This window comes from Hermetia illucens, chromosome 3 (assembly GCF_905115235.1).
Source record: "Hermetia illucens chromosome 3, iHerIll2.2.curated.20191125, whole genome shotgun sequence".
NCBI classification, from domain to species: Eukaryota; Metazoa; Arthropoda; class Insecta; order Diptera; family Stratiomyidae; genus Hermetia; species Hermetia illucens.
Window position 1 is genome coordinate 143,667,178 of NC_051851.1, and position 26,321 is coordinate 143,693,498.

Consider the following 26,321-nt stretch of genomic DNA (forward strand, 5'->3'; position numbering starts at 1 on the left):
GATGGCATGTGTTTTGGTGTCAAACGGGGCAAGGCGTAATCTAGTCGTGTTTTGGGAAAAAGGCATAACCGCTCATCAGAGTTAATACGAGTCAGCTGGTCTTGAAAGAACTTTGACGTGATTCCCTGAGGAAACTGAGGTTTTTGTTTGGTCACGTCTTCATATTTTTTGGCGCAATGTCGAGGTTTAGTGGGGCCCTCCAACTGACAGACTTGGACGATTTCATCACTCCATCGCAGGTACTAACGTCTATGATTGGGGTCTAATGGGGCCTTCATGTTATTTCTTTGTAGGAATGCATAAAACCAGTGAAGATTGACGTGAAGAAATCCAAGACAGGTTCGAAGATAACAATCCAAGAAGATGGATATTATGAGGAGACAGCTGTAAGTAGGCTTTACAACCTATCATGCCCTCAGTATATGTAATTGTTGCGAGTTAGCCGATGTCACATTTACAGTCATCATTCTTCCATTAGCATTCCAAACCTCAGGCTAAACACTTCCCCGTCATTAGAAAACAAGCCTGGAGCGGCCTTCGCACTACTTTCCGTCATGCCTCCTGCCCTCCCGACTCCAGGTGTTGACACCGGGAAGCGCCATATGAACATTAATTTGCTGGCCACGATACGGTAGGCGAATGCTCCAAGGCCTTGGGAAATCAAACTACAACTGTACAACTCGTGTGCTCCTTAATTCGGTAGAGGCTTTAGGTAGGTCTTGCATCCATCAGTATGAATGCTGAGCCTTACAATAAATATAAACTGGTATCGTTAAGCTTGCCAAAAAGGGGCTCTGATAGTGGTCACAAAATCAATGCGTGCCTTCAGAAGACCGTGGCATCAGAGCTGAACGGCGGGAACTCGTATTAACCCACCCAGGCATAACTACTCCGTCTTAGATAGTCTTCAAGTCAAAATTCTCCTTAACATTTCTCTGAAAATGTTCGCACAGAGCACCCCTACGTAAGCAGTTGCTCATTTATACCATCGTTCTCTTTGAGCAAATAGCCCTCTTGATTGCTCTTCCTTCCATTCTACTGGCTCTGAGGCCGTACCTTGGGCAACCTAAACTCCCTGCCTCTGTGTTTGCGGAGCGTCAGCCCATATCTCCACGCCATAGGGCAGGTCACACTACATCGTGCTCATGAGAAGGTGCATCCTATTGGAGATACCATAAACCGACTGAAAAGCGAAGCTTTTGCCCATCTTCGATTTGAGGTCAATCCAAGGTTATTAACCTCTGGCTTTCACTCTGTGATCATCATCATTATCAACGGCACCAAACGGAACTGATGCTATTCACCACCAAGGCAAGAATATTTGAATTCCACTTACCGCGGCTGAATGAGCAAAGAGTGGTTCTTTCCTCCAATACTGGATCCAAAACTAAATTGGAGATCAAACATAGAACTGAGGCTTAAGAAGGCCTATATAGTTTTCTACGCTTGCAAGAGAACCTTCGCAAAGAAATGGGGTTTCCGGCCGAGGATGGTTATCTGGATGTACGTCGTAATAATATTCAAAGAACCGCTTGTGCAGGTGCTACTGGGGCTCTCCAATCCTACCCGGCAGACGCTTTCAATGTACTCCTGCATCTTCTTCTCTTTAGATCTCCACATTAAATACGTTGTAGCGTGCAGTACCGTCAGACTACGTGAGTTCGGATGCTGGGCAGCGAAGTCCTACGGATACAGTAGCATCCTAGACGAAGTACCTCGGGAAATCTAAGTATTCTCTACGGACTATGCCACACGCAAGCTGAACTTCATGATAAACTTCGCTGTGGACTTTTCAACCAGGGTAAAGTGGAAGACTGGCGGCATGTTGCAAGGTTATTACATAGTATTCTTTACCGACGGATCAAAGATGGTCTGTGGGGTCGGCGCGGGGGTTTCCTCGAATACACAGTGTCGTATGGTCTCCCAAGTTTCGCCAGTGTATTCCAAGCGGAAGTACTGGCGACACTGGAAGTCTCCCGATGGCTGAAGCGTGATCCGAGCCCCAAGCGTAACATGGCCATTCTGACCGCCAGCCAAGCGGCCATCCAGGCCTTATACTCAGCGACGACATCCTCCAGGCTGGTGGGGCAGTGCAGAGATGCGCTGAACAGTCTGGGCGGCAAGGTCAGGGTCACCCTCCACTGGGTTCCCGGGCATGGGAAAATTGAGGGGAATGGGCGGGCTGACGGATTGGCCAGGGGGGCTGCTCTTGGCAGTCCTTCGGTGGATAGAGTCGGTGTATCGCACTACTTAGCAGCCGCGGGCCTTAGATGGCTAAGGCTTATTAGCTGTGCCAAATCAAGGAGGATTTGGCCCACTTATTACATAGTCCGATCACGAGAGCTCCTGTGCCAGACGCATGCAAATGCATTCAAGATTACGGCGGTCTGCACGGAGCATTGACCCACAGGGGACCATGCTTCCAGGCTCGGCATACCCTACCGAAGCTGCGGAAAAGGAAGGGAAACCCTCATGCACTTTCTCTGTGATTGCCCAGCTCTAGCTAGAGTCACGCTACGGACACTGGATAAACCATTCTTTGGGGAATTCAGAGAGATTTCTAGCTGCAGGGTGGGAGAGCTGTTTTCCTTCGTGAATGTTACGGGCTGGCTCTGAAGATCCGAGCCGGCTGGACTCTGCTCTCATAACAGTAGTCACGGTCTTAGGAGTTTGTGACACCAAAACGGCGCACCACAGCCCTAACTGGACTGGAACCGGCCACTGATACCTACCTACCCAACAACGGCGTAACAACCGGTATCTGGTCTAGGCCTCCCTAGGAATTCTAAACACTCCGTTTTTGCGCCAAGGGGCACGAATTCAATATACCTAGAAGCTGGCGTCCTGACCTATGCCACCGCTCCATCTAAAGCAGGGGCTGCCACGTCTTCTTTTTCTACCATAGATATTGCCCTTATAGACTTTCCTGTTAAGTCGGGTTTTATTCACAACCAGGCGGATTTTTCTCTCGGTCAAGAGTTCGCAATTCGTCTTGCTAAGAACCCCAAGTGTATAGTAAAAGCTTTGACCCTATGGTGAGACTTTCGAACCAAATAGTTTTTGTAAGCTAAAATAGGTTCTGCTGTCTGCCAACAACCGTAGTTGCTATGGGTAGTGATTTTCCACCCTAGATAGAAGAAATTTTCAACGGTCTCAAAGTTGTAGTCTCCTATCTTTATTTGACTTGTGCGATTCGATGTTTTTGGTTCTTTGTTGTTTGGCGCTGACGTTGCCACCATGTACTTCATATTGCCTTTATTAATGTGCAACCCAACATCTCGCGCCACCTGCTCGATCTAGATGAAGTTAAACTGCATAGCTCGCGATGTTCTCCCCATCATGTCAATATCGTCAGCAGGATACCTCAAAAAATAGACGGCAAAGAAAGACAAAAGAAAACAAAAAGCTACGCCGGCAGAAACAGAGGAAGAACCGAAGATGAACTAGATCGTCGGCTCTGTTCATTAATCCAACAAAAGGTAAAACATTCCCGGAAGTTTTTAGTGAAATCCGCTAGATACGCTCAATGGAACACGAAAAGAGTGGGGCAGAAGTGTCTTCTATATGAAAAACAAAGAGTGACGGAGCACTCGTTAAATTAGCTCCGAAGACAACTTACAAGAGTTCTGCGAAGCGGTCAAGAGGCCATTGGAGAAGAAGTCTCTCATTTCTAGTCTAGAGCCTACGTGCTCTCAAGAAATCCGACATCTTGACTGCCTCACAGAAAAGGTCGAAGCTTGAGGGGGTCATAAAGGGTAAATGTCCAGATGTAATCAAAGCCCGGACAGGTATCACTTCTGTGAATGATCGAGGCCAAAAACTCCCTGAAGTGGAAGTCGCGGAGCACCACACAAGGAAAATCTTTAACAGCGGGAAAATCTAAATTAGATGGGTAGTAGCAGGAGCGACTGCGGATAATCCCCACCAAGTGTCACAACTGCCTGGACTATGGACACACGTCTACAGCTTGTCACGGATCCGTCGAGAGGATAGCATGTTGTAGATCCGGGCAGGAAGGCCACCAAGCTAAGACTAGCAATGAAAAAGAGAATTGTGTTCTCTGCAAGGGCCGTGGCGTGTCTGGTGAAAACGTTGCACTGTGGAGTCGAGGTGGTATCCGAGCCTTGAACTTGAAAGGCTACGACGCGGGGAGCATGATTCGTATTCTACAAATTAATATGCACCGGAGTGTAACCATTCATCAGTTGCTAGTGTGGTTCGATGCGGAGGTAAAAGCAAATCTAGTGTTAATCAGCGAGTAATACCGGAACAAGGACCCGGCTCCAGTGCATCCACTTATCAGGTATCTTTCCCATCTGGAGCCAGAGTGTCATTCGACTTCAGGTTCTTACCCAAAGTCGAGGGCTAGCCGTAACAAGTTTTATACTGGTGGATGGCGGAAAATGCCGACCTGCAGAAAGTGTCATAAGCTCCACCTTTTGGTACAACCTTCACACGCCGCGAGGGGCATGCGCCACAAAGCAAAGTACAGATCAGCTAAAAGGAAACTCCCGGTTACCGCGGCTTATCCCCAATTCAGTTCGGGTGCAAAGCAGGGAGATCCAGGGTGGATGTTGCTATGGAGGTCGTAGATGCCATTTATTGAGTTGACGCACACAGCATCGAGCTCAACAAGGGGTGCTCTTCGTAACGCTTATAAATAGCTTCAGTTCCGTAAGATGTGCAGATATGCTAGGCACATTAGAAAATTCATTCCACGTGCTGAGCCGTATATCTCTTACGGATATTCAGGGATTATCTGAGAGACCGCTCCCTGCTCTATGAAGCGTTATAGGGCCAAAGGAGGACGGAGGTCACAGGGAACCATTGCTTCTTATTCATCCGTTTGCCGTTCACGTTCGATTTGTATCGAGATTGATTTCGATGAATGGACACCGAAGTGGATTGAAGAAATTGTATTAGTTTCCGATTTTGTAAAAAGTATATTCGATGGTTGACATGTGTTTTAAACTATTTTTGTGCCATAAATATGTTTAAATTTGACTTCGTGAAAGATGAAGCTGCGCATTTGTTCACTTTTTTCTCCAGTTCTTCTCTAAAGGTCATAACTTTGTTAAGGAAGTGCCATATAATAAAAATAAGGAATAGTATTGATCATAAGGCAATAGGTATCCCATATTATTTAAATTCGATTTATCTATAAAATGTTATTAGTCAATAGGAAAAATTGCATATATAACGGTTTATTTCTTCACAGAGCGGCACCCAAAAACTCCAGAAAGTTGAAATCACACTTCAAGATTGCTTAGCGTGTTCAGGATGTATAACTTCAGCCGAAGGAGTGCTTATAACACAACAGAGCCAAGAAGAGCTCCTGAAAATCCTGCAGGAAAATGAACGAAATAAATCAATAGGAAATTTGGACGAAGTGAAAACAATCGTATTCACAATATCCCAACAGCCAATCCTCAGCTTAGCTCACCGATACGAAATGAACCCTGAAGATTGCAGTCGCCACTTGGCTGGCTATTTCAAATCACTTGGCGCTGACTACATTTTAAGTACAAAAATTTCCGATGACCTGGCGTTAATCGAAAGCCGAGTGGAATTCATTGAAAGATTTCGCAATCAAAGTTCCGATAGCAAAAACAAACAATTGCCGATGCTATCATCTTCGTGTCCTGGTTGGGTTTGCTATGCGGAGAAGACCCATGGCAACTTTATATTGCCATATATTTCGTCGACTCGATCTCCACAGCAAATTATGGGGGTTTTGGTGAAGCAGTTTCTGGCACAAAAGCTCAATGTCGCGGGCAGTAGGATATATCATGTTACGATAATGCCTTGCTACGATAAGAAATTGGAGGCTTCCAGGGAGGACTTCTTTAGTGAAGTGAATAATTCGCGGGATGTTGATTGCGTTATTACTTCCAGTAAGTTTTTGTGGCATATATTTCAGGTTTATATGTTATGGATGTTTGTATACGGTTTGTTCGTTTTCCAGTTGAAATAGAGCAAATGCTGGAAAAGGATGAAAAATCACTTGCATCGTTCGAGCCAGTTGAGATTGACTGGCCATGGAATACTCCACAGCCAGAACTGAATGTCTGGGCACATGAGAGTTCCGGATCGGGTGGTTATTCCGATCATATTTTTAAATACGCTGCTAAAGAATTATTCGGAGATGAACTTAGCGGATTGAACTATCAAAATTTAAGGTAATGCATGTGAGAACAGCTTAGATAAAAAGGTTGTCTCATTCTCACGTAATTTTTTCTATTACAGAAATCCTGACTTTAGAGAGATCACCCTAGAAAAAAACGGAGAAGTTGTTCTACGATTTGCAGTCGCAAATGGCTTCCGTAACATTCAAAATTTGGTGCAAAAATTAAAACGTGGCAAATGCCCGTACCATTTCGTCGAAGTTATGGCATGTCCCTCAGGTAAGTCATTGATTTGATTACTCCATACAATAACAATTTAGGATATTAACGGAAGAGTCTTAGTCAGTCCTAAAACATCGAAGTATTGTAAATATAATTCATTTCGTTTTAATTTCTACAATAATTTTCTGATTAGTTACTACTAATCCAACTCCAACTCATAAGAAAAAAGTCAATTATGGATTATCGATTATCTCTATTTGTCTATTGTCAACGACGAAAACCTGAGATATGTCTCACTTTAGCTTTGACCATTCAGGCAGTCTGCACCTAGGTATACGAACTGCGCCCACCTTTGGCAATAATACAAATATCCTCCAAAGTTTTGTTCCTTTTATAATAAACGCTGCTAAGGACAGAAAAACAGCGCTATGACTGTTGGCCATTCAAGTCCACCTTCCTGGTCGGCAATACCGACCTGGTTGTTTGGTCACCCTCAAGTATTTATGATTATTACATGGCTAAAGGGGATTATTTCCTCTTCTGTTGCCCAATTTATTGAACATTTGTCTTGTCATTATACACACTTCAATTCAATTCAATTCATCATTTGTCATTCAAATCCAAGAGCCTGCTCAGTTTTTTTGAGACTGTTTCGCTTTCAGTCACCATATCGAAGACCGCATGCATATAATGAATTGAATCTTTTGAAGTGTTGCTTCTCAATGAAGCAGCTAGGTGTGGACAAGGTTGGATCTGAGCTTCTGAAGTCCTTATGACTTCAGCGATTGCCAGAGGGCCGACAGCTTTTTCCTAAAGGCGTTGGCCGCGACTGCCGAGAAAATCGACGAGATGCAAGCGCACGTGATCATGGAGGTGTCGTGCGAGGCCGTCGGCGGCGAAGAATGATTTATGTTCCATAGGGCGTTCGCAAACACATTTGATGTCCGCCTCAAGAAATGGGCGTACAGGTAGACGCGCGCTGCGGTTCGCATCGAATTCAGACATGTATTGGTACCATCGTAGACTCGCGGAGCAGACCACTAAATCTACGAGCTTATGCACTTTTCGGTGGGGACGCGGCGACGTTGACCAAAAGCGCAGCAACAAATCGCCTTACAGTATACGATTCCCTTAGTAGTCACAGTTATCTAATCGACACCGGCGCGGAAATCTCGGTCCTCTCCGCCCCCAGGCACAACAAGCTTTTCCTCAGCAGCTGAAATTAGCAACAGCAAACCCCACGTCCATCATAACTTACGGCTATAGGCAAATAGACGTGAGTTTTGGCTTGCATAGGACCTTTTTCTGGCGCTTCATTTTGGCTGACATCATTGCACCCAGATTAGGGGCAGACTTCCCGTGTCACTATGGCTCTCTTAGGTCGTCAGGGAAATTTCTGTTTTTGCAGACGTTGCCGACCCACATATTCGTGCACTTCTGCAAAAATACCACAATATCATTACAGAGCGTAGTCTCACTGAGTCAGTTAAGCATGTGTGCCTCCAAAAACTCGCCGTTACGCGGACAAAGTATGAATAGCTACAGTACTTAAGCAGGCTATATGTAGACCTTCCAACTGCAGTTGGCCATCTTCACTCCATCTGGTCCCAAAGCCCAACGACGAATGGCGACTTTGTGGCGATTATGGGCGCCTGAATGCTCAGATGATTCGGGACCGGTAACCCATTCCATTCATCCAAGGCTTTGCACATTATTTATCAAACTGTCGTGTTTTCTCGACATTGGATCTCGCCAAGGCTTACCATCAAATCCCTGCAACTCTCGAAGATATTCTAAAGACAGCAATTTGAACATATTCCGGACCCTTCGAGTTCACACGGATGACTTTTCACCCTTCCAGAGAATCATCCACTCTGTACTAAGAAATTTGGACTGCTGTTTCGTGTATTTGGATGATATTCTGGTCGCATCTTCCAACGACTCCGGCCCATTTCGAGTATAACGTCTCCTTGACAATGGTCTGATTCTTAACGTTGAAAAGTGCAGATTTCTCCAACAGCAGGCGAAATTTCGTCTAGGTCATTCCAGCACCCCTGACGGCGTACAACTGGTTTCAGGCCTTCCTTCAGATAGCGCAGGTACCATTTAGCACCGGCGCCACTGAGACTTGTCTCCTTCCTGACATCTGTTTTATTTATCTCAGACGTGCTTTTACTGGTCCCTGCTCTTTGAGCAGTGGTGTTCGTTGGCTGTTATCCACGCAGTATACCAATGTTAACCTTGGATCCACTGCTTGATGTCCCAACTTCTCCCTTCTTGGGTGTAATCACCGGGCTCTCAGTAATTCGGGGATGTTCCTCCGCCTGATTAACCAGCTTTTGTGCGGTACGGGGCCCCGCTTGTTTGGTTTTCGTTGTCTTTTCTTGTTTTGTACTCATTTGATTCCCACGAGTATGGGGGTTAAGAGGTCCGCCGTGCCATAGCCCCCCGTAGCACGGTAAGGTCTAACTTACTTGCTGAGGCGACCAGGTATCAGTGAGGCTGTTCGAATACAGTAAGTTACCCCCGACTGCAAACTATCCAATGGGCACGGTTCGCATAACACCTTGGGGGAGGTGTTTTTCGACTCCCAGTGTAGATCCGTAGCGTCTTGTTAATAGTGGGGTCACCTCGTACAGGGTGAGGCTATCACCGCTCACTAACGGTCTTGGTAGACGAGAGGCTTGGCCCCTGAAAAGCCACGCCCCGCCCCAGAGGAAAGACAGCTCATCCTCAAAGAGAGATAGGTTGGCCTCAGGGAGCTATGTTTCGCGTCAGTCTATCCTGCGGTGTACCCGGCGACCTAGTCCCCAATAAGAGTGACGGGTTTGAAGAGACCGGATTGTTGCACCTGCTACGTTGTCAGATTGAAACCTCCACTGTGTGTCTCGTCATGCACGGACAGCGGCCCACATCTCTGGGGGGCTTCGAGTCGGCACCCACGTTCTGATGAGGACTGATACCACTTGGAGGCCACTGCAACCACCGAACGGGGGTCCCTAAAGGGTCCTCGAGCGTGGGGGGGAGGCGTTCAGTTTAGACGTTGGTGGCAAGCCCAAGACGGTCTCCTTAGATAGACTGAAACCTTTCTTCCCGGAAGCAGACGACACTGGAAGGAAGCGGGAATGCCGCGTACGTTTTAACGTCCGCCTGTCGGCCGGGACCGAGTAGACCGCCACGGGTCCTCTCGCTGAAACCTCCGGTTTCAGCAGAGAGCGGAGCGAACGAATGTGCTCAATTTTAAGAATTGCGTCGACCATGAGACCGTTTGTTGTTTGTTCCGATGCCAAAAGAAAAAAATAAAGATAGAATCGACTAACAGTCGCGGCTAGCATAATAATGTAGAAACGACCAACTTTGAAACAAGAATATTCGGTCATTTATTGGGCAATCATCCAGTTCCCCTTCCTTTTTTCCCCAAATCAAGAACCATTTTCCAAAGTGCAAAACTTAACAATAAATGAGCCAGCCGCGTATGTGATATCCATAGATAGTTTCGATATCCACCCTGTTGAGGCAATATGCTGCTACATTGACCTCTGAACTACGCAGTTAGAAATTTTGGTTTATATTCACTTTTTCATCTCAAAAATCTTATTTTTGCATGTTATAGGTTGCCTAAACGGTGGAGCCCAAGTACGTCCACAAAATGGTCTACCAGCGCGTGAGCTCACATCGCAACTAGAACAATTCTACAAACTGTTACCAAAGTCTAACCCTGATGGTCCAGAAACCAGCAACATCTACGCCTCCTTCTTTAACGGTCAACATAGTGACAAAGCGAACTCTTTACTTCACACTTCCTATCATGCCGTTGAAAAGATGAACACAGCATTAAATATAAAATGGTGATTAGTTGATATTTTTCGTAATATCTAAATGTGAGTTGAATGTTGAATAAAAAGGTCAATGTTAATTATATCTATTTATTTTATTTATTAGAAAATTTCATTACAAGGAGCTCATTGTTTATTGAAAGGGAAAATCTCAACTAATCTATAAGATCGGTCGAATTGTCATAACATTTTACAACTTAAAGGAGGAATCGTTTCAAACGACAAATCTTAATCTAAATAAATCGCACAGCACTTTTATGAAATCTACGTGCAGTCATTAGCTCGTTGTCCTGAAATTCCCCGAAGTTCTTGATTTAGAGTTCTCAACAATGGATGCTTGCCGCAGCCGCATCGTCCTCGGAAATCGTCCAAATCAAGTGCCCAAACCATACCACCACCCAATCTTAAACTACGTACAAAGTCAGATTTCCTACGTATCTCCGAAACGTCATCATAAGACACCCATTGGTTACCCTTGTATGCATAAGGTCCAATACGTCCTTCAGGATCGCGAACCACAGTCCAACCACCACGATTGATATTCTCGCAAATTTCATAGTAAGCGAGGAATCCACCAGATCGGGTGTACTGACCAGCCTCGCCAGGACCGTAAGATTTTTCATTCAATCCACGTTTGTTAGTGTCAGCCAGAGAGAATGACTGGCCGTATAGTGGCATTCCCATGACTAGCTTATTGGGTGGAGTTCCCTTTTCGATCCAATAGTGGATTGAGAAGTTACCGTTGAAGTAATCGTAAGTGTCACCTGGATAGTAATAGAGTGGAGCAACGTGACCAGTTTGTTTGTCCCAGTGACCGTGGAAATCATAAGTCATGACGGCGATCCAATCGAAATATCTGGCCAATTCGGGAACATCGTAACCGGCATCAATGACCATTTTGCTTGGTGAAACCGCGCTGGAAAGGAGTAATCCTCGGGGTCTGAATTCTTGTGAAAGCTCTCGAACGAGAGAAGCGAATCCTTGCTTCTCTTCGGGTTTACCTTTGTTGCATTCGACTTGCCAGCATACTGGATATTCCCAATCCAAATCCAATCCTTCGAATCCGTATTTCTCCAGGAATTCTATGACATGCTTAATGAACCGTGCTCTAGCTTGTGGGTTAAGTACGAGTCTGCTGTATTTGTCACCTAAGGAGTCGTTCCATCCTCCAATCGCAAGTGTGACACGGATTCCTTTCTTTTTGTACTCAACAACTCGTTCATAGAATCTATTATCGATATCGGCCCATGAGTCATGCGTTTTGATAGTAAGCGTGTTCGGATTAAGTACAGCAAATCCATAGACGATATGTGTGCACAAGCTGTCATCAATGTCGTCGGGGGTATATTTGCCCTCTCCAGGCCGGTACCAAGCCCAATTTGTGAAGTAGCAAACTACTTTGTATTGACCATCGCCGGATACAGGTGGAGGCTTGACTATTGGTGGTTTGGGACGTTGGGTGGACGGTTTCTTCGAAGGAGTTTCGAAAGGTTTCTTGGTAGGCTTCTCTCCATCGGGTTTAGGATGAGTCGGAGCAGCGGGTCTGGCGGTCGTTGGAGCAGCTGGTCTAGCTGTAGTTGGAGCAGAACCAACAGAGTCAGATAATGATTGGCATTTGGTGTTTTGTGGCCAGTCACAGTAGCCATTGTTCCAGTACAAACCAGTTGGACATCTGGAAGATTTATTCAAAAATAAGTACCATGAGATGAAGCTTTGGAGCTAGTCTTACCTTTGTTCTGCTAGAATATCAAATTGACAAATGTAGTATTTATTACAATCAGTTGGATGCGGAGCGAAAACTTTTCCATTGCAACTTTGTCCTACTGGGCCAGTTTCATGGATATCACTGTACGGTGGAGGAGTGTAGGTTGGACGTGGAGTTGTGTAGATTGGACGTGGAGTGGTCGATTGCGTGTACTGCCAAGTGGGCTGTGTAGTGTATGGCCATACAGTAGTAGACCGTGTAGTATAAGGCCATGCAGTAGTGGGCCGTGTAGTATAAGGCCATGCAGTAGTGGATCGTGTAGTATAAGGCCATGCAGTAGTGGATCGCGTAGTATATGGCCATTGGGTTGTGGGACGTTTCGTCGTTGGTCTTCCTGAAGTCGGTTTCATGGTGACCGGTAAATGTGGTTGCGGCCTATGAGTGGTAGCTTGGAGTTGTGCATTGTCTATTTCAGGCGCCACTAAAATAGCAAAATGTAGTTACACAATTAGAAAAGATGTGAAAAGCTCATATTGTTCGCATATCAAATTGTGGGATTTTCATCTATTTACTTACATTCAGCCTTATCCTCCAATTTACACATTGGGTGCGGTCCTGGATAATTTCTCAACACACGATTAATCGTTTTCAAAAGCGGATACTTCTCACATTTGCAAAGATTTCGGAAGTCATCTAAATCCAATGCCCATATCATAGCACCACCTAGTCCCATGGCCTTAACATATTCACTCTTATGACGAATCATTGGAGCATCGTCGAATGATACCCATTGATCGCGGTTATAGGCATAAGGTCCAATACGTCCGCGTCTATCACGTACAACTTGCCAGCCTCTATCTCGGATATATTGACAGATTTCATAGTACGATAAGAATCCTCTAGCACGAGTGCCATCTCCTGCTTCACCGCCACCATACGTTGGAGCATTCAAATTGTGATTCTTGTTTTCAGCCAATGAGAAAGATTGTCCGTACATTGGCATGCCCATCACTAATTTCCTTCGATCGGCTCCTTTTTCAATCCAATAGTTGATTGTGAAATTGGCATTAAATGTTGGTTGTTCACTCTCAGGGTGAACATACATTGGAGCGACGTGTCCGGTCTTCTTATCCCATTGTCCGTGGTAATCATAAGTCATGACGGCGATCCAATCAAAGTGTTCTGAAAGAGCTGGAACATCATAACCTGCATCGATAACCTTTTGATTTGGTGAAACCGCCGATGATAGGAGGAGTCCTCTAGGCTTGAAGGCATGCGAAAGTTCTCGTACCAAAGCGGTGAATCCTTCCTTTTCATCTTCATAGCCCTTTGTACAATCAACCTGCCAACAGACTGGGTATTCCCAATCCAAATCCAATCCCTCGAATCCATACTTTTCAATGAATTCAATGACATGTCTCACAAATCTTGCTCGCGCTGCTGGATCTCTTACCAATCGTGAATATTTATCACCAGCCGAATCGTTCCATCCTCCAATAGCGAGGGTGACTTTAATTCCTTTCTTTTTGTACGCAACAACCCTGTCATAGAAATTGTTATCAATATCAGCCCACGAGTCGTGTGGCTTGATTGTGAGACTATCTCGGTTAAGGACAGCAAAACCATAAACAATGTGAGTACATAAATCGCCGTCTATGTCTTCGGGAAGGAACTTGGCATTGCCTTGTCGATACCATGCCCAATTTGTGAAGTAGCAGACAACTTTGTAGTCTGTACTTGATGGCACCACGGCGTTATCTACGGGATGTATGCCGGTGCCGCCTCCAGCGACAGGTAGTTCTTCAATTTCTAGATTTGGATCAGATGGTCCAAGAATTGGTTGTTGTTCGGGCGGGATCTCTTCAACTTGTGGTGCCTCGGGTTCGAGAAGACCAGCTACAATGTACAAATTAGAGTTATAAGCTTTTATCCTTGGAGATATGTTCTTGTGCATATATTTGTAATTTTCAGATTATCTACTTACGCTCTGGTTCATATCCTGATGGTGGATCCTTCAAAACGTTGTGTATTTGCGTCAACAATGGGTGAACACCATCACCACAACGATTTTTGAAGTCATCCAAATCCAAGGCCCATACCATTCCTCCGCCGAGGTTTAGAGCTCGAACCATTTGTGATTTCCTTCGTATGGTCTCCTTATCGTCGAATGACACCCACTGATTTCCTTTGTAAGCATATGGTCCCATGCGTCCGTATTCATCTTGTACGACAGTCCAACCGCCACTCTTGATGCGATCGCAGATCTAAAATAATATAAAGTTAGGAAGTTGTGTTTATCAAATGGTTATGGTGATGATTTCAAGGAAGCAAACGAGAGTTTTTAGTTATTTAATGTACAATTGACAAAAACCAAATAGTCAGATGTGAGCCAATAACATCGTTGTCACAATTGGTCTGACAAGGCACAAGGAGCATAGCCCTTTGTTGGTTGCCAGTACTCCTTCTCCCTCCTTAGGACTAGGACTAGGAGAAAAAGATTGTAAGTTGCCCAATTTTGAGCATTTTAAATATCTCGGTTTACGCCATGAAATTGCTTCGCAACTCAATGCAACCTGAATTGATCGGGATTTTGCACCTGGTGTCCTTTGCGCCCACTGCATTAACGAACATCTCAAATCTAAAATAGACCATACCGTTTTTTGGCCTGCAACTATTTGTGGCTCACTGTGTTGGACAAGCATCTAAGACAACGAACCAAAAGACCCCAAAGGGATGACTCCACACGTTAAGAAAATCAATCTTGACTCCTCTTGAAATAAATGACAAATCTGATCCAGAAGAGCCGAACCCGCTACTGAACGGGTCTTTAGCAAAAAAGGCAGATTTTGCATATAGCGACAAAAGCGCGCTGCAATTAATCAACTCCAGAATTTTTTGGTAATGTTTTACTTCAAAGAAGGGACGATGATGACGAATATACAAAATTGAGGGTTGCAGATTGGATCAAAATTTTTAAGGTTCTACGCTTCAAATATATCCTTGAAAAGCGAAACTAGCATATCCATTATCTCTGTCAGCTTATCCCCTCCTTTCTTTCTTTCTTCAGCAGTTCGTCCTGAGTCTTCATAATTGGGAACATAATTGCAAAACAATTCCCTTTCGACTTGTTCATCTTCCCAATTGTGGTCTCTGGGCTCATGTTCGCATTCACGGCAGGAATCAAGCATTCAGGCAGAGAGAAATTACAAGCATCCACGATAATTCGATAGATTATCTAAAGCGTTGCAAATATTGTACATACCAGCCAGCGGTTCCTAATCACGTCCGCTTCTGTCTTCTCATCAGCCACGGTTAAACCAGCTCTTTTCAGCCCAGATGCTCCTATTGTATCTGTTTTGTAAATCTTGACATCCTATAGGTGCTTCATAGCAAGGTGGAGGACAACCACAGCTAAGTCATCCACAAAGTCAACACGTTAGAGTCTTCAACCCTATTGTCTAATCTTGCATCGCGGTATCGCACTGGGTTGAACGGTCTATGCGATTTGCCTAGTGTGCATTATCTAGGTTTTCTGTCACAGGGAAACCTACAAAGTTTTTAGTTTAGTTTAGTTTACTGGGGGGAGCCGCAGCTCAGAGCACGCAGGCCATTGTTAGGCCCATTGTACTATCCCCGTAAATTGTCTATTCAATGGCTTCCCGCCTACGGTGTTCGCAGGCTTTAGCGAATCTGAGAACATTTGCCAGAGGCAGAGAGTGTGCAGATTCTTCATTGAAGAAAACCTTGCCAAGGTGTCTTCGTCTGAGATCTGAGAATGCCGGGCAGCTGCATAAAAAGTGCAGGGCCTTCTCTTCCTCCTCCTCACATTAGCTGCACATAGCCGAAACCACTACCCCAATCTTTTCCATATGGTAGTTTAAGGAGCAGTGTCCCGTTAAAAGCTCTACTAGAGTTTTCATGTCCCACTTAAGGGACAACAAAAATGCCGCTCTAGTGGCCCTAGGCTCTTTCATAAGGATTTTCGCTTGCCGGCAAGAGTCCAAATTTCTCCACTCAGTTGCGTGAATCCTTGCAATTTCACCCTTCAGAGTAGACTTGACAGTAGATGATCGGATTCCAAGAGTTGGTTCTCGCCCCACCATTGTGGATCCAGACCCTCGGCGAGCCAGTCTGTCAGCCTCGTCATTACCAACGATGTTAGAGTGCTACGACAACTCCACACCAACTGGCTTGATATGTCGTTGCTATTTAGTGCTGATAATGCCGCCCGACTGTCGAACCAGATTCGAATAGTACGACCCCTCCACTTTTGTCGCAGATTTTCTTCTGCTGCCAATGAAATGGCATATATCCCCGCCTGGAATATGGTCGTCATTTTTCCGAGGAGTCGGGCCAGTTTTATAATTGGATTCTCCAAGAACACCCCTGCGGCCGATGCACCCTCCATGACTGACCCGTCAGTGAAGATTATTAAGTCTGTAATCTGAAAAGACGCATGGCCACTTGTCGACCATTCTTCTCTTTCGGTGATTACGACAGTGTATGTCTTTTCAAAGATGAATCTGGAAACCATATGATCGGTCGGCATCAGGGCTATCGGATGTTTTTCAAGGAATTTTCATATAGACGCATGACCGTGTGGTTGGCCGCCTTTCCACGCCCCAATGGTATCGAGTTTATATGCGTCGTTGGCTGCTTTCCGTTTCACCTCCAAGTGAATGGCGGGTAAATTTAGAATAGCTTCAAGTGCCGCAGTCGGTGTAGTACTCATTGCTCCAGTAATACTTAGGCAACCAAGTCTCTGAATCTGCGTTCGTTAGCGTTAGCAGCTTCCTGTTGTTAGCCAAGTTCAGTCTTGACCACCAGACGATGCATGCATACATCAAAATGGATGTATACATCCCGTATATCTGTTTTGGTGAAAGTCCCCAGGTCTTACCTATCGCATTCCTACAGCACCAGAGCAATCTGCAGGATTTCTGATATTGTTCCTGGATATGATGCTTCCACGTTAACTTGGAGTCGAAATGTACTCCTAAGTACTTGACTGTTTGTGCTAGCTGGATTTTCACCGCTGCTAAGGTGGGTAGCGTATTGCTGTCCCACCTGACGTTCCTAGTGAACATAACTAGTTCAGTCTTCCTAGCGTTCACTGTGAGTCCATTGCGGAGGCACCAACTGTGGATTTCATGCAGAGTTGCATTCAAGCGGTTACATACTGTGTCCGCAAACTTGCCGGTAATTATTACGGCTAAGTCGTCCGCAAATGCTAGCGCGAAGACTTTTTTGTCCTCCAGGAGCCACAGCAGGATATCCATTACCAAGAGCCATAACAGTGGAGAGAGAACCCCTCCCTGTGGACAGCCCCTGAGACATCCTGCTTCAATAGACTTCTGGTCGACCGATATGTGGATTTTTCTGATTGTTTCCTGACTTTGCATTCCAGTTAATGAAGACATGACCAGATTGAAATCCGCATCTCGCTTTTTGCTCCTTGTTAATGCTCCCTTATGAAGTCCACTTGTCCCAATTACCCAAACCTGTAGCTTGAATCCAACTCCTGATATTATTAGGCAAGACATCCAACCCAAATTAGAAAGCAACACTCACCTCATAGTACGCCAAAAATCCGGCAGCTCTCGTATATTCACCAGCTTGTCCAGGACCTGGTGCAGGAGCATTAAGACCATTAACCTTAGGATCAGCCAGAGAGAATGATTGTCCATAAAGCGGCATGCCCATGACAATTTTCCGTGATGGGGCACCCTTCTCGATCCAATAGTGCAAAGAGAAGTTCTGCAAAACAAAACAATTATAATAGTTAATTCAGAAGCAAAGGGTTTAGTCTAAACACAACTCACCGAATTGAAGTAATCAAAATCATCTTCAGGATGATAGAAGATCGGTGCAACATGTCCAGTCTTCTTGTCCCATTGTCCATGGAAATCATAGGTCATAACAGCAATCCAATCAAAATACTTTGAAAGTTCGGGTACATCGTATCCAGCATCAATGATCTTCTTACTGGGTGATACGGCGGTAGAGAGCAGCAATCCTTTAGGTTTGAATGCCTGTGACAATTCACGAACCAAAGCGGTAAAGCCTTCCTTTTCATCCGGGAATCCTTTGTTACATTCTGTCTGCCAGCAAACAGGGTACTCCCAATCCAAATCTAACCCTTCGAAGCCATATTTCTCAATGAATTCCACAGCTTGTCGAACAAATCTTGCCCGAGCAGAAGGATTCCGGACTAAGCGACTGTATTTGTCTCCCTGCGAGTCGTTCCAACCACCTAAAGCAAGCGAAACTTTCACTCCTTTACCTCTCAGTCCAGACACTCTGGTGTAGAAATTGTTTTCAATGTCAGCCCATGAGTCGTGGGTCTTGATAATGAGATCCGAATAGTCCAAAACTGCAAAGCCATAAACAATGTGTGTGCAGAGATCAGTATTGATATCATCTGGGGTGTAGCGACCGAATCCTTTACGGTACCAAGCCCAATTTGTGAAGTAGCAAACAACCTTATAGTAGCCAGAAAGAGGTTCAAGTACTGGACGATCAGTTGGATAAGTCGGCCGAGGAGTAGTAGATGGCCGCGTTGTGATTGGTCTAGGTGTAGAATGTTGGCCTTGCGGTGGTGGTTTTCCAGGTTCACCTATTGTATTATCGACACCCTCAGATTGTGTACACTGAGCGTTTGCTGGCCAGTCACAAATCCTTGCTTGATTATTCCAATGCAATCCCGGTGCACAGCTGTATGCTTCCAGTCGATCCCACAAGCATCTCAGGTATTGAGTACAATCGCCAGGATAAGGAGCGTATTCATTACCTTCGCAAGGATCATCTGGAGCCAGACGAGAATCAATCAACTTCAAGAACTTCGACCGAGAAATACAATTAACATTGTCAGCCCAGTCACAACTATTGAGATTCGTATTCCAAGCAAGGGCGGCGCCACAACTTTGCTCAAGCAATTGATTGTTAATACACATATGGAACCTGTCGCACTCAGAATGAGGATAGAACTGGCCAGAAATGCATCCGTCTGCTGGTGAACCCAAAGGTTCATAGCTTGGAGGTCGTGGAGTAGTAGGTGGTCGTGTTGGTTTTGTTCGAGGGGTAGTACGAACAGTCGTCGTTGTAGGTCGAGGTCTTTGAGTGGTTGGGCGTGGCCGTTGAGTAGTAGGTTGCGGGGCTTGATTTTGTCGTTGGTCACATTGAGCTGCTTCTGGCCAATCGCAAAGTTTGTTGCGGTTATTCCAGTGAAGGCCGCCAGCGCAGAATTGTTGCTTCAATTCGCCGTAGACGCACTGATAATAAGAATTACAGTTATGCGGATCTTCCTTGTAAGTACCTGGGTCACAAGATCCTTGGTCATTTTCGTAAATAGGCATGATCACAGCTGGAGGAGGAATAGTTGTGCTTGGCGGCGGTGGATAGTACTGTGTCGTCGTTGCAGGCTTAGGAGTAGTACGACGTGTTGTAGTAGTTGTCGGTCTTGGACGGGGTGTTGTTATTTCGGTTGGAGTTTGAGGCCACCATGTCGAAGGAGACGAAGAGGCTGGCTGCTCCCACCATGGCCTGTTTGTTGTTGTAGTAGGCATTGATGTTGTTGGCGAAGGACTCCATGAAGGCCAAGTGGTATGCTCATGCATTGGTGGCATGCCGTTTTCGCTTACAGTTGTCATAACTGGAGGAGCTGGTGTAACCGGCTTAGGTGGTCGTTGGCAGTTTTGTCCACTAGGAGCTGGAGAGTTAATTCTTCCTAAGGCTCGATTAATGGTTTTCAACAATGGGAAAGCTTCTCTACAGCAACGATTCTGGAAATCATCCAAGTCCACGGTCCAGGCTGCAATACCACCCAAACCTACGTCCATAACATACTTAGCTTTCTTTTCAATTGATTGAGGGTCTTCAAAACTAACCCATTGATTGCGGAGCATTGCATAAGGACCAGAGTCTCCTGAATTGTCTCGTCCAACTTGCCATCTATTATTGTTGATTCTGTAGCAAATTTCATAATAGGCCATCATACCTGGTTGCCTAGTGAATTCTCCTGGTTCTCCAGGGGCACGAGAGGGAATACCTTCACCAACTAGATTGTTGTAGGATTGCGTAAGGGTGAAAGTTTGACCATAGAATGGAATTCCTAGAATAATTTTTTCTCTAGCCGCTCCACCTTCCACAAGCGTTCTAATTGTGTGATCAGTATTGTATTGTGGGAATTTATCACCAGGTTTTCCAAACAGTGGGCTTACATGACCCGTTCGCATTTCCCATGCACCGTGGTAATCATAAGACATGACTGTTAAGTAATCAGCATATTTCGAAAGGGCTTCTAATTCATAGGCTTCTTGTATTACTTCCTTGTATCCAGAAATTGCTACTCCCAGTTGCAAATCTGGGTCCAATCGATTGAACTCTCGCTTTATATCTTTGATAAGTTGAGTAAAGTTCGGTTTGTCGCTGGCAGGACCCTTACTGCAGTCACTTTGCCAACACTTTGGATAATTCCAATCCAAATGGAGACCACGGAAGCCATACTTCACCAAAAATCCTACAAGGTTAGCTGCAAATGCTTGTCTGGATGATGGGTTGCTAACCAGATTTGAGTATTTGTCTCCGGTGGAATCTGTCCATCCTCCAAGAGCCAGAAGAACTGGTATATTCAAAGATGTTGTTCTCTTGTACAAATCATTTTCAAGATCAATCCAAGGATCGAATTCTTTAATCATTAAGCTTGTAGGATCTAAAGATGCGAATGAGTAGATAACTGCTGTACAGAGGCTTGTGTCCAAATTTTCTGGAGCGAATTTTCCATCCTTTTTGCGATAATTTGACCAATTTGTCATATAACAAAGCACTTTTGGGCCCTTGGTTTTTCCTAATGCCTGATATCTTTCCGGTCTTGATGCAGTCCTCAAGTTAGCCAAATTTTCACTTTCGATTTCTTCTTTCACCGTCTCAACATCGACAAGAGCCTGATATGGTGACCCAGATCTGTATGGTTGTGGCGAATCAATATCATAATGATCAGGCGATACAAAGGCAGACAAATGATCTTGTTTTGCGATTTCCTCAACTAATGGAGCCATTCGTAGATGAGCCGTTTCACTGTAGGCCTGGTCGGAAGGACGTTGCTCCACTGCAGATCGGATGAAAGTTTTTGCAGGCTCTTCTGGCTGAATATAGGCGGCCGGCGCGCTTTCAACGGCACTTCGAAGAGGAAGAAAAACTTCTCCGAACGTTGGAGCCAGGGAGAATTTGGAAAGTTCAATTTCAGTTGGACGTGGCATACTTTCTACGGCGGACCGGATGAAGGCTGGCTGACCTGGTGGTGGCTCATGTGCTCCTCGCACGGTGAGCAACATGGCCAGGAGCTGGAAAATTAAAATTTAAAATAAGTTTTTTTTCCAAAATATTAATTTGGTTTTAAGGTAGACGTACCAGTACATGGACTGCGTTCCTTAGTGTCCCCATGGTGTAAATTTAATTAATCGTTTCCACTTATGTTTTCTGAAAATAAGGAAAATGACGGTTAGGAATTGAATTGCTAAATATTTTTAAGGAAAACTCGGAAGTTAAGTTGTTAATTGACTATAAGTGAATTATTTTACGGTTGAGAACGAATGTATGAAAGGTATCGTCATAGTAGAAAGTGTTTTGGGCGGCGCACATCCTTCGAAACGTTAAAAAAATCAGTGCAAATTATATAAAAAATCGATAAAATATTAATTCTGGACATTATAGGATGATCATTATAATTTACAACTTAGGGAACCTTAGTCACCCGATGACTCAGATTATCAACCTTTTGTCACTTTCACAATGCACTGAACCGAACCCGAAAATGGCTACCAATGCTGAGTGGCAGGAGAACCAATTGACACCACACGATAGGTTTAGTCCAGCAGGATAGCAACTGGGGGTAGCTTTTTGATGGTGGACTCTTACGAAAGCCCCTTCCAGACTGTATATATGGAGCCTGAGTTTTCGAGGTTGGGTTTCCTAACACTACTTGTTGTGACTGACATTCTAAATGGTGAGTTCCTTGACTCTGTCTATTCTATTTTCGGTTCTTTCATTAGCGCTGGAAGTAGACCTCATTTCCATCTTTTCAATGATCCCAACGCGACAGATAGTCGCCAATGCTGATTAACATGGAATTCCATTAGCATCCGACTGGAGGTTTATTTTAGTAACATGAAAACCGGATATCCCAGAGATGTCTTTTTTGAAAGATCCTACTTTAAGCTTGGAAAAAATATTAGATAGGCTTCAATCCACTAAAACGAATGTCGAGTGTGCTCTCAAAATAGATCAGTGCTTCCACTTTTCTGTGAGGATCGCATTTTTACTTGGGCTGCAATCCTATTGACTACTCCAAAGCTACCTTAATGATGCATTGTGGTGAGGACTATGAAAGAAAAAGGAGTGAAATAGTGAAACTGCTCAAATGAGCCAGTTGTCCATGGAAGCATGCGATGCCATTATATCCACAAGTGTTCCTCAATAGACAACCTAACTATTAGTGCTAGCGAAATTATATCGCGAACCCTGTGCTTTCATGCAAGGCGACTCTACCAGCAATTCAGGGGAAACTCTTGAGTATTCAATGGGTAACTTGAAAGAGGCCCAACGCAAGAGCAGCGACTGTGTGAGGATACCAACATAAAGCAACTTACAGTTTGTTAATAAAAAGACTCCGAGGGTAAAAATCAATTTTCTTTCATCTTGAACACTACAGAAACGGCGGCAGAAACCAACAGCAGTGCGCAATATGTCCAGTGATCGTAGAGGAACGGCTGCAAATATGTGGGACTGACTGCAAAAACTAGCCTCAATTTATTCACAAAATCTTGAAAACGTACCTGACACAAGGAGTATTCCTTCACCGGTGGGAAAGTAAAGTCCTAAGCCTAATAAGAAGACGCAGTGCAATATGACCCTACCTGTCTGCTGGACACAATGAAAATGATGGGAAAAGGCATCTATAACAGGCATCTATCAATCTTTCGGAATGCCAATTTCCTATACTTGATACTAAATGAATTTCAAAGTGCCTACTATAATAATGGAAGCAAAAGGTATCGTTGTAGATCTGGCAAAAGGGGCATTCAGTTGTAGCAACTTACTTCGCATTAACGACACTGGACGGGGGAAGTGCTTTCAACTCCACAACAGATTATAAGTGCTCCAGAGTACATAGCGAGGTTGGTCAAAAATTATCTTTCAGAAAAGATTCTCTGGCACAGGTCAGACGAAAGTCCTTGTGAGTTTGCTCATAAAAAGTTCACATTGGATGGGTGACTTGTCGTCTACTCATCTTTGGAAACTTCGTGAAAACATACCTAAGTGACACTGTCGGTAGGCTTGCTGCAGGAGGTACGATACCTGTTTCATCCCATATTACTATGGAGTGGAACTAGAACCGCCTCCACAGTATTGCAAATACATGCGACACGTTGCTTTCAAAAAGATACAATTTCCCAGCAGAAGATCCAACTACTGGTGGAATACTGAAGTGGCTAACATTCGATCGGATTGCCACTGAGCCAGACAGACTATCAGAAGAGGGCTAGAATGGATCAATCAAGGGGGAAAATAACAGACCCACAGTGGAGCCCACCGCAACTTCGAGCAAACGTTCCTTCAAAACAGCAAAAAAATTAATTAAAATTTTCTTCGAGGCGGACCTAAACCCTTGAGGAAGTGCTAATAGAATTGTGTTGGGACTACTCAGCAGTTGTTCATTCCTCAGATCACGTGCTCTACTTTCTCCCTGAAAATAATCAGAGGTTTTTCTCTCAAAAGAGGAGAACATTAATGGCTGCCAGAGACCTTTGATGTAACGGTAATCCCGTATTTTACCAAAGACAAGAGAATATGCAATAAGAAAGCTCCGGGTCTGGACAGTGCATCGAATGAAAATCTTGTTCTCAGTGAAGTCTAAACTGGACATTTTCGCTGAGTATGCCTTCTATACACTTTAAAAATTGCAAGACCGGATAATCTTGAGAGATCGACAGTATAGATTAATTATAGCCAGATCAACCGTTGATGTTGACAAGTTCGATACTAGGTTGTCCGATAATCCATGAGAAAATAGTATCAGCTCATATTGCATTTTGATAACCCTAGACGTGAGAAATGCACTCGATTCAGTGAAATTCTGCCTAAAACAAGAGTCCCTGGCAACGATTGGTATAACCTGCTATCTTCCTGCTATTGTTGATAGTTATTTATATTTCTACACCGATGACAGATCTAAGGGAAATATAGATAAACCAATTAATCTCTCTTAGTTTCTCACAAGGAGGATATCGTCAATGTCTTTACAAATTTTATTATTCTTGCACTGTCAAAGATATGTGGGCAAAAGGTGGAACCTAGAGGAAACTCCAAGTAAATTGCTGATACAGCAAAATCTAGTAAGGAGAATGCCCATATGCCCCCTGCCCCATATAATGGAATTGGGATACATTGTTGTATCGGGCGTATCCAACACAATATGAGAGAAATTAAAATGGCCAGGAAGGAGTCGTTATGAGCGTCTTGAAAAAACGAAACCTAGCTAGAATGAATTAGTTCCACCCAGTATTATAATACTTTATGGTGGTTTCACCAGACGGAGAAGGGAGAGAATTTCCACATTCTTTAAAAGAAGAGAGATAGTAATTTCATCGCCACATAGGTTATACCACAGGTCCTTAAGTGTGAAAGAAAAATTACTATATATCTTTGCTTTAGTCAGGGCCGTAAAGAGAAAATCGTTCCCGGGATGAAAATATACCGCTCTGGGGTGAAAATTATGCGAGCCCCCTATCTTCACATTTTTTTATTGAAATTTTTATTTTGGGCAGGGAGAATCCCCCTCTATCCACCCGCCTCTCGTTAAGCCTGGTTTTAGTATTTTTTCAACTCCAGAAGAGGCCACGATTGTCGGTATCGTAGATGAGTTGGTCGTGGTTATCACCGAAGACCACCTGGAAGATGCAGGGATGTGGTCAACGGAAGCAATGGAAACAGTAAACACCTCGGCTGGAAGGGTCTGGTTTCATCCTAGTGAAGGCAAAGATAAAGTCACAAAACTTAATGAAAATTAATTGGGTTGCTGGTTGATGATGGCTCTGAGGGTCTGTTGGGCAGTTCAGGATAACATCGATTGGACATGAGAAAGAGGAGGGCTTCCTGGTAGCGAACACAGAACATGCAGCAAGACGACATGGAGCACTGACTTCGTAGACGAGAGGAGCCTTCCAAGAAGCGATGGACCCACAAACTCATCAAAGGAGAAACAAGCAACCACAATACCTAGTTACTGATAGAGCACATTGCTTCTCTTAGACAGTATTTGTTCCGCTCTATGATGATTCAACGCATTCTGCTAGATGTCTGAATAAGATACTAAAGGCCGACCTGAACCCAGATTTGACTTGTAGTTATCAATTGAGCATGAGTCTTTACATCAAATCTGCTTACCTTAGTAAAACTTCAAAAACAATATTAATTAGATATTAATTGGCGCACTCCTTGCATATGTTCCCTGTACTTTCCCCGGTGTTGCATAGGACATTCGGACAGTCTATTATTTTGTTTCTTGTTTAAAACTGTGCTCTAGTTCCTATGCAAATGAAAATCCTACACCGTCGAGGCAAGCATATGATAAGGATGACGATAAGCAGGACTAGTGGCTGGACCTTAGGACAACGGGATTGAGTGGTTGATGGTCCACCATTGCATCATCGCGATCTTATATATTATATAATAATAATAATAATCGTTGGCACCACAATCTTATTGGATCAGGGCCCTGAAGTGTGTTCGAGCACTTCATTCAACACCGTAACCGTACACTACAGTACACTGTAAGAGGCAATGTGGTTAGCATTGCGCTCGACTGAGATTATTACTCTGATTTGACTCAGGTACCCATCACAGCTGAGTCATCTGATATCCGACATCTAGTCACGATAACAGACCCATCTGCCACCAATGAGATTTGAACCGCGACCTTCTGCTACGACAACCCCGCGCTCTTGGGCCTTCCGAACATGATAGTTTGGTTCCGCTTTTTACCATAGATGAACTTCGTCTGCCAGCATAACCCGGTAAAGTAATTCTTGATTGAAAGTGACCAAATTCTCATCATTCCACTTCGAAGAGACGGTTTTCGAGGATACAGAGTAGGAGTCATTATTTGTTCAAGACTCGTGTGAAAGGACGGATGGATTGAAGGTTCAAGGGGTTTACCGTGAGTATCTGCAATGTAGGCATAATTCTACGGTCCTTTTCGGACACGAATTGATTTGGAGATGACAATCAGAGCCCCACCGTCATTGGCACAGCGGTACTAATTTATATTGACTGTAGGCTCAGTATTTGTACCAGTGAATGCGAAGCCTATTTAGCATCTCTGCCACAACCACCATGAAACTCTCACAAAGAGCTCTACCCGCGATATAAGCACGA

At 44.4% G+C, this 26,321-nt stretch overlaps 2 protein-coding genes across 2 annotated transcripts in view; one reads left to right on the forward strand and one right to left on the reverse strand.

The window, feature by feature from the left end:
- Positions 1-78: 78 nt before the first annotated feature.
- LOC119653154 (probable cytosolic Fe-S cluster assembly factor GJ13047) lies at positions 79-10,268 on the forward strand. The gene is made up of 6 exons (XM_038057694.1): positions 79-239; positions 294-386; positions 5,219-5,894; positions 5,966-6,179; positions 6,247-6,404; positions 9,961-10,268. Exons 1-6 carry the CDS (start codon positions 177-179, stop codon positions 10,197-10,199), a joined length of 1,443 nt encoding a protein of 480 aa, XP_037913622.1. The 5' UTR covers positions 79-176; the 3' UTR covers positions 10,200-10,268.
- The window catches only part of LOC119653153 (probable chitinase 10), a 36,129-nt gene continuing 20,067 nt past the window's right edge, over positions 10,260-26,321 (reverse strand). Inside the window, exons 2-8 of the mRNA XM_038057693.1 lie at positions 21,297-21,365; positions 17,711-21,229; positions 17,460-17,645; positions 13,873-14,152; positions 12,465-13,784; positions 11,913-12,369; positions 10,260-11,855 (exon numbers count right to left, since the gene is read on the reverse strand). Of these exons, the coding sequence (XP_037913621.1) occupies positions 10,448-11,855; positions 11,913-12,369; positions 12,465-13,784; positions 13,873-14,152; positions 17,460-17,645; positions 17,711-21,229; positions 21,297-21,329 (7,203 nt within the window). The 5' untranslated portion in view covers positions 21,330-21,365 and the 3' untranslated portion in view covers positions 10,260-10,447. The remainder of the gene's footprint in view (positions 11,856-11,912; positions 12,370-12,464; positions 13,785-13,872; positions 14,153-17,459; positions 17,646-17,710; positions 21,230-21,296; positions 21,366-26,321) is intronic.

Coding starts and splice junctions, on each gene's coding strand:
- LOC119653154 (XM_038057694.1), top strand. CDS start 177: ATGTCGAGGTTTAGTGGGGCCCTCCAACTGACAGACTTGGACGATTTC. Junction 240..293: donor ATTTCATCACTCCATCGCAG/GTACTAACGTCT, acceptor ATTTCTTTGTAG/GAATGCATAAAACCAGTGAA. Junction 387..5,218: donor GATATTATGAGGAGACAGCT/GTAAGTAGGCTT, acceptor ATTTCTTCACAG/AGCGGCACCCAAAAACTCCA.